Source organism: Macaca mulatta, chromosome 9, assembly GCF_049350105.2.
Source record: "Macaca mulatta isolate MMU2019108-1 chromosome 9, T2T-MMU8v2.0, whole genome shotgun sequence".
Classification (NCBI taxonomy): domain Eukaryota; kingdom Metazoa; phylum Chordata; class Mammalia; order Primates; family Cercopithecidae; genus Macaca; species Macaca mulatta.
In genome coordinates, this window is record NC_133414.1 from 16,141,791 (window position 1) to 16,155,764 (window position 13,974).

The following is a 13,974-nucleotide window of genomic DNA, read 5'->3' on the forward strand; positions in this document are numbered from 1 at the left end:
GGAGCGGGGAAAGTTGACAGTGGAAGGAAGCTACAGGGAAAAAGGAAAAGAAACTACCGCACGAGGCCACAAGTTCATCCACTCACCGGAAGAATCTTCCGTACGCGAACACCGTTGGGCACTCTCCTAGACCCAAGGCCACCCCTCAGGATCCAGGGCTGGGACACAATACAAAGTATAAAGTGACACTCTCCCCGAAAGGGACTTGTGGTCACCGTTGGTCATGGGAGTGTTTCATGGCAGGTCTTAGGAAAGAGGGTTTTGAGTTCAGGAAGTGTGGGACTAAAATGATACTGACACTGAAATAAACGCTGCCTTTCAGCAGGAGTGCCTAGCTACTCCAGCAGATCCAGATGCTGAGACATACTGGGTCCGAAACAAAGACTGACGGAGGGGCCAAGCAAGACAGGCCCTCCCGATGCCCAGCCCGGCCCACCTAAATAAGCAGCAACACTCCGGGTCCGATCTGGGTAGCTCGCTGGGTGTCTCAGCTGAGCAGCAGCAATGACTCAGGAATAAGCACTTACTACTTGTAGGACCCTCAGGAGACACAAAGATGAGGACGCCAGGGTCGCTGTCCTCAGAGCTGCCAACCAGATATGGAAAAGCGCAGTGTATAACCAAGTGACCAGGGGAAAACTCAAAGGTGGAAAAGGACTTCCCAGGTCCAGCTGCCGATGAGAATTACGCTTTCGCACCCCATGGCCCTTGGCACCCAGAGTCTTTCACTCCATTTCACCATAAATGAAAAAGTTGCAAAACAAGACAACAGCCTATAAGATGCTGGGATCCAAATAAAACAGTTGGTGCAGAAATTCAAGGAGGTGCATCGACTCCTCCCAGAAGGGATGGAGAAACCATGCCAAAAGAAAACCAGGAACACACATGCAGTGCTCTCCCTACAATTATAAACAACTCCACGATACGGACCCTGTGAGGTAGAAGAGGGGCTGGAGGCAGGGAACCTAAGGCCGATTCACACTGACTTCCTAGAACTAAATCAAAAGGAAAACCCCAACTTTCCATGCCCTAGTAACAAAAGGACCAAAGGATACTCCCTTTGCAACCCCCACCTTTTCTGCATGGCAGATGAAAAACTGAAAGGACCTCTGCTTGGTCCCCTCTCCCGTACAGTCAGGCTGGTCACAGGCCAAGTCTTCATTTGCATAGGCGTATAACTTTGGAACTTCACTTCAGCCTCTAATTGGTTGCTTCCTGCAACCAATCAGATGTTGCCATAGGGTGTAACTTTGTAACTTTGCTTCAGCCTCTGATTGGTCCCCTCCTGCAACCAATCAGACCGATAGTGGGCCATTACTTCATTTACACAGGGTGTACATCAAGTAACCAACAGGAAACCTCTAGAGGGTATTTACATCCCAGATAACTCTGTAACTGGGCTCTTAAGCCCGTATGCCCAGCTTGCTCCCACCCTGTGGAGCGTACTTTTGTTTTCAATAAATCTCTGCTTTTGTTGCTTCATTCTTTCCTTGCTTTGTTTGTGGGTTTTGTTCAACTCTTTGTTTAAAATGCCAAGAGCCTGGACACCCTCCACTAGAAACACCTGGACCCCACCTCAGCCACCTCCACTCTCACATGCCAGATCTTCCCCGCAGTCAACTAAGAGTCAGACTTTCCCAGCCCCTGTCAATCAGGCCGATGAGTAGAAGGCCAAACATCCTCTCCTTCCTCTCCTTCCTCTCTTCCTCTTCCCTCTCTCACCAGTCCCTGCCACCAAGCCTTTAGGTGAAGCCAGACACATACCCTGGGTGGGCCCAGGAAAAGCAAGTCCAGTCTCTCGAACATTCCAGCCAATTACAGAGGTGCAATTACAGATGCTGCGTGTGCGGCTGCCCTGAGGTTTACAGAATTAGCTGATCGATGACAAAACAGACGGCCGTCTAAAACACACACTGGGAGAAAAGAGCTCTGAAAAGTGTGGCGCAGAATGTTCTTTGGAGTTCAAATAACAAATACACAAAGAGAGGCAGCCAAGCTCCACCCATGAGACAGGTAAACCATGGACTCACTACAGAACCTTGTGCTGGTCAAATCTTTAGTCAGGATCTTCACTCATACACATAACAAATACTTCTCTGCAACCAAGTACTCGTAAGTAAGGTGACCATATTACTTGTCGACCACAGTAGTCATTGCTGAGTGTGGAGGAAGCCTGTTAGTAATTACACCTGGACCAGGCTCATCCCAAACCAAACAGGAGATGCGCTCTCCCTGCATACAAGGCACCCTCAGGGGGTTCTCCTGCTACTACCTGCTGACCCTGGATCCCTCTTGCTTGGGCGTGCAGGGGTGACCCCAGCCAGCAATCAGCTCCTGCATAAACAGGAACCCAGCAAGCAATAAAACAGTTGGGCAAGAGCACTGACTCTGCACCACTGTCAACTCCTGGTTACTGGTGACCTCCTGACCCGAATTCCTCATGTGCTACTTCAACTCCTGACCTACAGCCTCACTCTCACTTTTACAACTCACATCCTCCTTATCCTCCTCCAGCACCACTGAAAACTTACCTTCTCTACAGAACACTTCTTTGCTTTTAAGAATCCTACCTGTAGCAAAGAATGTCTCTGTGGTAGACTTAAAAATAAAAGAAAAAAAATACAAGGTGAGAATCCTGCCCATCGACTTGAAGCCTCTGCTCACCTTGGCCATGGCTATGGACTGAATGTTCCTCCCCCGCCATAAATTCATATTATTTAAGCCCTAATCCCAATGTGATGATATTTGGAAGTGGGGCTTTGGGGAAGTAATTAAGTCATAAAAGTGGAGCCCTCATGAATGGGATTAGTGCCCTTAGAAAAAGAGACACCAGACAGATGCTCTCCCTCTCCACCATGTAGGGATACAGCAAAAAGGTAGCCTTCTGCAAAACAGGAAGGGAGCCCTCACCAGACACCGAATCTGCCAGCACCTTTGATCTTGGAGTTCCCAACCTCCAAAACTGTGAGAAATAAATGCTGTTAAAGCCACCCAGTCTGTGGTATTTGTTACAGCAGCCCAAACGGATGAAGACAGCCATCCATACCTTTGAGCCCAGGGTTGCTCCTCCACTCTCCAATTAGACCCCAGAGCTCCAGTTTGGACCCTCTACCCCCACCAGGTTCCTAACCTATCTCTGTATTCTACCGCTGCTTATCAAACTAGGTTACATTTCAGGTGGAGAAGACCCAAGAGGATGATATAGGTGAAACAGGATGATATAGGTGACACATTCACCCCAATCCTGGGACAAACTCTCTCTCACTGAGTCCTGTGAGAATTGAATAGTCTCGCCCATCAGGTGAGAGTGTAAACAATCACGTATGACATCACATCACAACACCAACTTGGGGGAGCAGACACTAACCTTTGTTCACACCTGTGTACAGGAACTGTGCCAGGTGCTTCGACTGCCTGATAACAGTCACACCGCAGAGATGAGAAAACTTGAACTCACCAATGTAAAAGCTCTTACGACATGCCGCCTAGATCTATCTAGCACAAAGTTCATCGTCCTTCAAATGCGCCAGTGTTGGAACTAATAAATAACATACATCTGAAAAAAGCGTGAGGATAATGGCAGTTTAAGACACAGTGCTGGAACTCATGTATTTATTCTCATGTATTTATGCACAGAAATATATTCTCATATATTTATTTAGAAAGAACTCCCATATTCATCCAATCGCAGGAAGTTGCTTAGCCCTAGAAGTCAAAATGTGGACAACAGATACAGTCGACAAAGACAGTTCTCATACATTTAAATAAATGCTAGGCTTATGTTCATAGTATGAACAATCATTTTTCATGTTTAACGTTTTTAAGACTTCCCATTAGTATAGGAATTTGTCTTACACAAACACCCCCCAAAAAAGACAGTTTTTTTAGGATCACATATTTTAAACATTATCTTGTTTTCTGCTATAAAAATGTTACCACAACCCTAGTAACTAGGAAGTTTTATTTCCTGTCCTTGTTTTTATTCTTCTGTGGTGGCAAGCGCCAGCATGTGGGGTAGGTAGCGTGAGGCAAGGTGGGTGACAGCAAAGGACACTGTGCTCAATTCGAAGCTATGGGAGGAGAGAGCTCCAGTCCTAGATTTGCACCAAGGAGCTTCGAGCTCTGAGTAATTCAGCAGCCCCGGGCTGTCGTTTCATCTATAAAATAAGAGGGTTAGGTGTTCTCCACAGCCTCGTCCTGCATTCAATCCTATCATAATTGCTGAAAACTCCAGCATGGGCCAATTACTAGTTGTGACACACATGAGAGAAATGGTGGGATGTGTATTTAAAGAAGACTATCTAATGACTCACCCATGAGTAAAAAGTAATTTACCTCCATTTTAAAATCCATATTAATTGGCATGACATTAGCAGAGAGAGTGCCTAACTCTGACAGCTATTCTGAAGAGGATATAAATAGGGGGTTTTTGAAATTAGTCAGCCATGTGCTATGGTCCACCAAGAAGCACATGCAGGCAACATGCTCCAGGCTGTGCGTGCAAGCTGTTCTGTTTCCAGCACAAATGGAGAAAAGGGGAAAAAAGCAGTCCTGGTAGATTCAGTCATCACATATTTCAGCTGTAAGTATGAAACAGGAAGCTCACAAAGAATTGTAACTTAGAAGCATTTAAAACAAAACAAACAAATCTACTCCAGGCACAAATACCAGATAGCTGCAAAGCCAACTGTGGTATTTTATGACAAATTGTTTAAAGTCACCAGTGGGTCAGAGTACAAACCACGCCCACGTGAAAGTCTCCCTGGACGTTCCCAGGATCTACCCATTATCCCTCCCTGTGGGCCGGCTTCACACAGGTAAGTGGGTCCCATAAGCTCCCGGAGGCATCCACATCCAGCTCTTTGTAGGCAGTGCAAATAGAGAAAAAGACCGTTGACCAAGCATCCCGAGAAACAAGAGGCTGACACTCAGAAAATCAACACCAAACACCCTCTCCCATGCCACAGGCTGACTTCTCACCTCCACTCCTCCCCGCCCATCACCCCACACACGCTATCTCCCAAAAACACATCTGATCTTTATGAAATCTCAGCTTCAGGGCTGCCCAGGATATGACTGAAGGGGAGTGAAAGGAGGAAGAAGAGAATGAGGGCTCCAAACCCATCCCAAGTCGATTCCTCCATGAAGTTTCCAAGAATTTAAAGAATAAGTGGTGAGACCGTGTGCAGTGACTCACACCTGTAATCCCAGCACTTTGGGATGCCAAGGCAGGCAGATCACTTGAGGTCAGGAGTTCGAGACCAGCCTGGTCAACATGGTGAAACCCCATTCCTACTAAAAATACAAAAATTAGCCGGGCGTGGTGGTGCATGCCTGTGGTCCCAGCTACCTGGGAGGCTGAGACAGGAGAATCACTTGAGCCCGGGAGGCAGAGGTTGCAGTGAGCCGAGATAACACCACTGCACTCCAGCCTGGGTGACACACCAAGACTGTCTCAAAAAAAAGAAAAAAAAGAAAAAAGGGTAAGTGGTGACTTTTTAAAAAGAATTGTCAAGGGAAGTATTTTTAAAGCTGTGGGTTGGCACAGGACATTTATCAAAAGAAAGAAACTATCAGTTCAAACTTACTTATACATCTTTTAAGAGTCCTGAACCATCCATAATCTGAAAGCTTTTTCAAATACCAATAAGCCAGGCACAATTACCAATTATTAAAATAACAGTTATTATAGCCAGTGATTTCCATTGACCATATCTGCAATAATTAGGGCTGGTAGGTTTTCAAAAACATTGATTTTAAGAGTATATGGGAAGTCCGCGAAAGGCAATGTTTATAGGCTGTTAGGAATAAGGCATTCCTTTAACACGAAACAATGAATTTTAAACAGTAATAATAATAAAAAGGAAGAAATGAATGAATGAACGAATGAATCAGAAGCCAGTACCACAGAGTGAGTAAGAGCACATTCTCGGGGGATGAGGGGCAAGGGAAGGGAAAGCATTAGGACAAATACCAAATGTACGTGGGACTTAAAACCTAGATGACAGGTTGATGGGTGCAGCAAACCACCGTGGCACATGTATACTTATGTAACAATCCTGCACGTTCTGCACATGTAGCCCAGAACATAAAGTAAAATTTAAAAATTTTTAACAATTTTAAAAAAAGAGTGCATTCTCTGTAGTGAATATGTCTCAGTTCTGGGTGATCTGGGGCAAGATACTCAATGTCTCTATGTCTCAACATCCTCCTGAGAAAATGAAGCCAATTACAGTCCTAAATCACAGGGTTGTCGTGAGGATCCAAAAATGACGCATGTAAAAAGCATTTAACATGTTCACAAGAAACACTTACGTACTAATGGTCCTTATTCCAGGATGAGTTTTGGTTCCAACTCTGCAAATCATTAGCTGTGTGGTCTTGGGCAAGCGATTTAACACATCTAAGTGTTGGTTTATTCACCAAAAATGAAGAGTCTTGATTAGATGACTTCTTAATTTCTATGGCTTCTCCAAGCTCAAGACCTCCCTGACAACAGAAGCATCATTTATGATTTCAAATTCTTTCAGGTTTCTAGTTTTCACAACTTTCTTTTACAACTTATTGGTCACAGCCATGATTTATATGAAACCAAGTGTTTGGTCAACAGCACAATTCCTTAAATGAGACTGTGACTGTGCAAATCCTAGAACCTACTTTATAATGATCCTTTTAACAATCTGGTTTCAAACAACACATTGCAGCAAAAGACAGGCTTGCCCATGATAGTTAGAATCAATCTATTTCCATTCTGGTGGCCTTCCGATATGGAAGTTGTCCCAAAATCAAACTGCAGGTGTAGTATGTCACCATGCAGCCTGGTGCTGATGGACCATACATAAATTAAATTCATTCACTATGATCATGCTCCTTTCAAAGGAACTCTCAATTTCTTCCTAACAGAAACAATGCAAGCATCTACCCTCTCCAAACACTCTTAACAATGAAGTTGAGCGTTGCCATTAAAAGATCCATTTCTCAGCCGGGCACAGTGGTTCATGCCTGTAATCCCAGCACTTTGGGAGGCTGAGGTGGGCAGATCACCCAAGGTCAGAAGTTCGAGACCAGCCTGACAACATGAAGAAACCCTATCTCTACTAAAAAAATACAAAATTAGCCAGGTGTGGTAGCATGCGCCTGTAGTCCCAATTACTCGAGAGGCTGAGGCAGGAGAATCACTTGAACCCGGGAGGCAGAGGTTGCAGTGAGCCGAGATCGTTCCATTGCATTCCAGCCTGGGCAACAAGAGCAAAACTCCATCTCAAAAAAAAAAAAAAAAAAAACACTCCATTTCTTCTGTATGTTTGCAGAAGAAAACACAAAACTATTTCAGGTATATCATTCTTTTCTAGTTATTTTAAACTCATCAATGACTGATCTTTTATAAGAAAAGACTAAGCATGAATGTCTCCTTACAAGTCAGAAAATTTTAAATGACAATTGAGAAAGATACTTTCAATCATGGTCTGCACCATCACAGGGAATTCTATCTCCTAAACCTAGGTCATTCTCTCCTAACTTAGGTGAACAGGCACCCGTTATGTGAACAAGAGAGTTAGCACATATGCACAGAATTTAATATTGCTGCCACTTAAGACTTAAATAACAAAATTAACCTGACACGGTAACATCCATAGAAGACCGTGCAAACGGTAATTAGCTTTAATAACAGGAGGCGCTCACAGTGACTGCAAGAACCAAGCCAATCTTTGCTTTTTTCTGTTAATTCTTTAGATGCCCCTAAGCTGTATCAATGTTGTCAGTTTTCCCTGACACCCTGGTCAGTTTAAATCTCATCTCACGCTCACTGCCATCTCATTAAGAGAGAAGAATCAACAATCTCTAATGAAATAATTAATTCAAACAACAGTCATCGATGAATGCCAACGGCATTGGGAGAAAGATCGATGAGGAAATGAAAGGGTCAAGCTGCCACCCACCACAGGACCCCAACACTCAGTTTTAGAATCACTACACATGAGACAGACCTTTTCCCAAGCTGATGCAGCGTTAAGCCAGATGATACCACCAACAGATTAATCCTGCCAAAAACCCTGCATATGAATCTGATCAAGCTTTCATGATAACTTCCAGTTTATAGAAATACAGGGACTAGCGGGATAAGTTTAAAAGAAAACCAGCACCCAAATCCAGAATGTGGAACATTCTACTGAACAAGTGACCTGATTCCTTCAACAAGTCAGTAGCATCGGGGGAAGGGGTGGGGGCAGAAGAACTGTTCTACATGTATAGAGCTTTAAAAGGCATAACCATCAAATGCACTGGACAGACTTCGTTCAAATCCTGGTTCTAAAGAAAAGTCATTTTTAAGTGAATAAAGGATGAAATCAATGCTGGGGAGGTGGGAAGTTCAACAGATCCCTGGGCTTCCCCCATCTCTCGCCATCTGATTTCCCAAACTGCATGTCCAGCCACCCCTGAGTTGAAAGGCCAGGGCCCAGCACAGAAACTAGGCTACAAATAGCTGGGCCACACCCAGCTCAGGACCAGGAAACCCCCACGTAAGATGATTCAGGTTTAGCAAAGGAAGAGGCAGTTCCTGGGGCTATTAGAGAGGAAATGTACAGGTTCCTTTGCTGGAAATTTTTGCCAGCAGGTTCATAGCAACCCTGAGGCTTCATGTGAAAGCCATTCACATAAAAAGCATAAAATCACAGGTCTGCCCAGAGTCATTTTATCACGTGAATCAAAACAAGGCACCTCTGAAGTGAAAGAGGAGAAAAAGAGACAACACCCAAGGGGTGGCTTAGATTTTGCATCCTTAACAGTGTCTACTCCAGCATTTCTACCCGGGGTTTTGTGGTTTGGCTTTGCTTTTCGTGTATCTTTTTAAAAATACATAATTGAGGCATAACTTGCATACAGTGCATGCGTTACATGTACAGCCCCATTTTTACTTTCTGCAAATTCAATTTTACTTGGATCGGTTTTGCAAGATAGTATCTCCTCTCCTCAAGGCATGTGCCAGTCAGAGCGATTCTGGAATGGAAAAAGAAACAGGTTAGGGGCCTGCTTCCAACTCTTGCGCCCTGCACACTGGTAGCCTGGGCAGCTGACATGCACCGTCCAGCCAGGACACAGATTAAAGCTGAACAGAGTCCCTTGGCAATGGAAGATAACAGCTTCTTCACTGCACCATTCCAGTACCTACCTCTGCCCACAAATGTTACTTTCCCCAAGGCTTCTAGCTCAAGTTGTAAGGATTTCTAACTGGCCACTGCACTGCCTGGAATTGCCCAACAAATATGGAACAATGGTTGACCTCTTTCACTCATTTCAAAGGCCTACCATTGTACGGGTTAACCTTCTTCTAAAAAATGGCAGACTTCCCCGGGGTCCTAACCATATAAAGAGATTAACAAAGATTTGAACGAAGTCTTTTTAAATTAAAATGTAATATTATTAATTCTTAATTTTTACTCTTAAAACTAGGTAGTCTAACATAAAAAGCTTCTTTGTTTGCTACTTGGAACTAGTAAAATTATAATTACAAATCCTTAAAAGTGAAAAACGTACTAAATGTGAAAAATTAGTTTAACGACACCATAATTCCATTTGAGGAAGTTTAGGAAGATGTGACACCAGTAAAAACTGTTCTACCAGAAACCAGGGGTAGAACCCAGTGTAACATTAATTCTTATTCCAAAAAGTGTACTGCTGGCCGGGCGCAGTGGCACTTTGGGAGGCCGAGGTGGGTGGATCACTTGAGGCCAAGAGTTTGAGACCAGCCTGGCCAACATGGTGAAATCCCAAGCCTACTAAAAATAAAAATTATCAAACAAAAAAAATTAGTCAGGTACAATGGTAGGCACCTGTAATCTCAGCTACTCAGGAGGCTGAGGCAGGCGAATTGCTTGAACCGGGAAAGTGGGGATTGCACTGAACTGAGATCACACCACTGCACTCCAGCACCGGCGACAAGAGTGAGAACCTGTCTCAAAAAAAAAAAAAAAAAAAAATTACGGCTTATCGTGGCTAAAATTATGTAACCAGCTCTTACCAAGCTACTGCGTATGTAAAGTATTTAAAATCTTTTCCAAAATTTCAGAATTCTTGGTATATACAAAGAACTCTGCAAAACAAAACTAAGAAATCTTCTAATATAGACTAAATGTGGCAGGAAAAAATACTGTTTAAATATAGAATTGTTTGAGAATAAAATGTACTAATATATAATACAATTAGATAAACATCTTGAAAAATGCATGATGCCTAATTAAATTCCATCCATTAATAGGGTAACAGCCTTGGGGCACTTTGTACAAAAATGGCATTTCTGGTAAACACAACATTTAAAACAACTCAAACACACAGGCTCTGCCTGATGACATAATTATGTGTTTTTAATTTGGTGCCATCCTGACACTGTGCCTAAGAAAACTACTTCACAAATGGATCACTTTAGGACACTATCATCTCCATATGGTAATGCCAAAATAAAAACTCAGTACAAATATTCTCCTTAAAACCACAATTTTCAGCCAGGCACGGTGGCTCACACCCGTACTTGGGGAGGCCAATGCAAGAGGAATGCTTGAGGCCAGGAGTTCAAGACCAACCGGGCAACAGAGCAAGACTTCATCTCTACAAAAAATAAAATTTAAAACTTAGAGTGGTGAAGCACTCTGTAGTCCCAGCTACTCAGGAGGCCGAGGTGGGAAGATTCCTTGAGCCCAGGAGTTCAACGCTGCAGTGAGCTATGGTGGTGCCGCTGCACTCCAGCCTGCACGACAGAGCAAGACCCTGCCAAAAAAAAAAAAAAACTGGCAAATGTGGCAAACGCATTCTCCAAATGGAATCCCAATCTCTTTGTGAGGCTACAAAGACACAAGCCTGAAACACATGGTGAAGGGAGTGTGAAGGAGCAGTAAAGACGCAGCTCCATGAGGAGAAGGCCCAGGTCTGATCCCAGTTCTTAAAACCCTGAGCAAGTTTTTAACTTCCCTATGCTTCGGCTTCCTCACTTGTAAATCACTGATCACGGCACCTGTCATGGAACTTCATTGGTTGGTGCCTCTAAAACTGATTTCTAGAAATCAGAGAAAATAATGGTCATAACGGTGCCTGGCATATAACAAATGCTCAGGAAATGCCAGCCCCTGTTATTTTTATTCTCATCTTAAGGCACATCTCAGCGGACGTTTTTCTCATCAGCACAGAGTACCTCTTAGGACAGATGACAAATACCAAGAAGTTTCCTTAAAAGCAGATGTCTTAGGCAACAATGGATGGACCCCAGAAACACTATGCTACATGAACAAAACCAGACACAAGAGGCCACCCTGTGATTCTACCTGTGCAAAGGCAAAACGCTAGAGACAGAGAAAAGATCACTGATTAACTAAGGCTGGGGGCGGGAGGGGGAACTGACTGCAAAGTCTAAAATTGGGCTAGGGGGAGGCTGCCCACCCTTACAAATTTACTAAACACTACAGAGCTGTGCACGTATAATGGGTGAATTGTACGGAATATAAATTATACTGCAATAAAGCCATACTAAAAACAAAACAGATGCATCTCCCAAGCGTTTCTGCAGGTACTTTCGTATCAATCTGGCAAGGAGAGTAAATGAAGGTATTTACAGAGTACAGTAAAAATGATTGAAAACGCAAGGGCTTGGGCATAGTTCAGACTTGGATCCTAATCCTGGCTCAGCTTCTTCCTAGGGCAAACTTTTTTTTTTTTTTTTTTTTTTTTTTTGAGAGGGAGTCTTGCTCTGTCACCCAAACTGGAGTGCAGTGGTTCAAGCTCAGCTCACTGCAACCTCTGACTCCTGAGTTAGAGCAATTTTCCTGCGTCAGCCTCCCAAGTAGCTGGGACCACAGGCAGGTGCCACCACGCCTGGCTAATTTTTGTAATTTTAGGAGAGACTTGTTGGCCAGGTCCTAGGGCAAATTTTTTACTTCTCTCGCCCTTGGTTTCCACATCTGTAAAATGGGAATAAAACAACACTAAGTCCAGAGGCTGATGTCAACATCATAAAGCTCATCCTCCACAGTCTCCCCATATCAATCAATGGCACCACCTTTCACCCAAAGGCTGAGGCCAAAAGAGCAGGTGTCACTCGCAATGCCTTTCTCTCTTGTATCAACTCCAATCCATCTCACCAGCAGCACCCCGGGTCTCCCTGCTCCCATTCCTGGCCCTCTGCAGTCCCCGTGGCCCTCCACAGCCACAGGGACACACTTACAAAATACAAGGTCCATCTCCTGTACGCTCTGCTCAGAACTCTCCTGTGGCTTCCTCATCAGCCACATCCTCACCGTGGCCTGCCAGGCCTCCTCGCACCCCACTGCACAGCTCTCTTCCTGCCCTGCTCACTGGCTCCTCCCACACGGGCCCTCTTGCCGTTCCTTCCACAGCAAGTTCCTGCCAGCCACTGAGCTGATATTTGCACTTGTTTCTGCGAGGCTCATCCCCTTGCCTCACTCAGATCTCAAATTCTCCTCCTCGGAGGGGCCTTATCCTAATAAAAACACGACCTGCTCTCCCACCAGACTCCAGCCCCCTGGCCTGACTTAGTTTTCTTTACAGCACTGACCACGGGAATCACCTCATCCACGTATCTATTTATCTTCTGTCATGCACTAGCATATAAACTCCATGCAGGCAGGGAGTCAGTCTGTCCCCCCCACCATCCTAGCCAGTGATCCCACCGATCCCCAGAGCATGGAATGGTGCCTGGCATACGGCAGCATTCATTAAATAGTTGCTGAATGAATGAAGAAATGTCATAAAGCACTTGACACCATGCCTGGCCACATATGAGGTGATCAAGAACTGTTCATTGATAATAATAACATTACCAGTATTATTACTGCATTTCACAGGTAAGAATATGGGAGCCCCAAGAGGGCAACTGACTCACTCAGGTCAAACTCTACGTCTGATGTCTATGACTTCTATGACGCCTCCCATTTCACGGGCACAGAGTAACAGAATTCACCCACCGCGGCAGGAACCTGAAAGATGATGTAGCTGATTCTCTCGCACACCCTGGGCCCTGCCTCCTCTCAGCTTCTAAGAGTCACCTATCCTCGGGGGTGGCCCACAGGCTGTTCCAATTCCAGAGCATTCCCTGGAAGGACAAGCAGGCATAAAGAATGCAGGCTTCTGTCTCACCCTAAGACAACTCTGAGAGGTAAGCGAGTGTGACTATTTCTGTTTTACAGAAGACGACACTGGGAAACAGAAAAAATGACATGCTCAAAAGTCATACACTCATTCACGGCAAGCTCAGGCTTCAGATTCTGAAAATGTTTAAAGTCTAGGCCTCTCTCTTTCCAAAATACTACATTGCCCTGCACATCCACTAAAAAAAGAAAAAATGAGAAAGAACTCTGACCAGTTTTACGTGTTTCAAATAGCATCAAGTTACAAGGGAAAGAATATCATAAAGCCCCCTCTACATGCGCATATGCACAAATGGCATTCTCAACTTCCTCCAGGACACGGGAATTTTAATACATCTACATTAAACACTCACAAACCACATGTGATTATTTATACTGCAGGATTTCATAATGAGACTGTGCAATTTTTTGTAAACTCATTAGCTCTCACCAGGCCCAGATACCTTAAAACTTGGAAAAAGCGTGAGTTTTTACTTTGACGAAGTATGCTCTGTCTCATATATTAATAAGGGCACAGAAAAGCTTATACCACAGTATGACAGCCCTCTTTCCTATACACTTTATTATGACACTTTAGGAACAATGCCAAAACTCATGTCCAAGAATAGAATAAAACAGGCTATTTCTAATATGAAAACCCTTTAAAACTTTAAAACTCTCCTGAAGGCATGAAGAGATACTGAGGAGCAGGTGGGGACAAGGGACAAAGCTCCCATCCTCCCTCCCAAGTGTCCCTGTGTCCGCATCTGGACATCACTGCCGGCTACGTTACTAACACTCTGAGTTGAGGCCAGGCACGGTGGCTCACACCTGTAATCCC

The 13,974-nt window shown here is 44.3% G+C and overlaps 1 protein-coding gene across 8 annotated transcripts in view; it reads right to left on the reverse strand.

Moving 5' to 3' along the window:
• The window catches only part of FAM107B (family with sequence similarity 107 member B), an 86,784-nt gene that overhangs the window by 65,630 nt on the left and 7,180 nt on the right, over positions 1-13,974 (reverse strand). Inside the window, exons 1-2 of one of the 8 annotated variants that reach the window (XM_077945827.1) lie at positions 12,212-12,305; positions 9,834-9,952 (exon numbers count right to left, since the gene is read on the reverse strand). The exons of 4 other annotated variants lie outside the window; for them this stretch is intronic. Coding sequence is in view for 2 of the 4 variants with exons in the window: in XM_077945819.1 (XP_077801945.1) it covers positions 12,212-12,278 (67 nt within the window). In the remaining 2 variants the exon portion in view is untranslated. Of the gene's footprint in view, positions 1-6,315; positions 6,490-9,833; positions 9,953-12,211; positions 12,808-13,974 lie in introns of those variants that run through there. 3 more of the 8 variants (XM_077945824.1, XM_077945821.1, XM_077945819.1) reach the window with 3 other exon arrangements.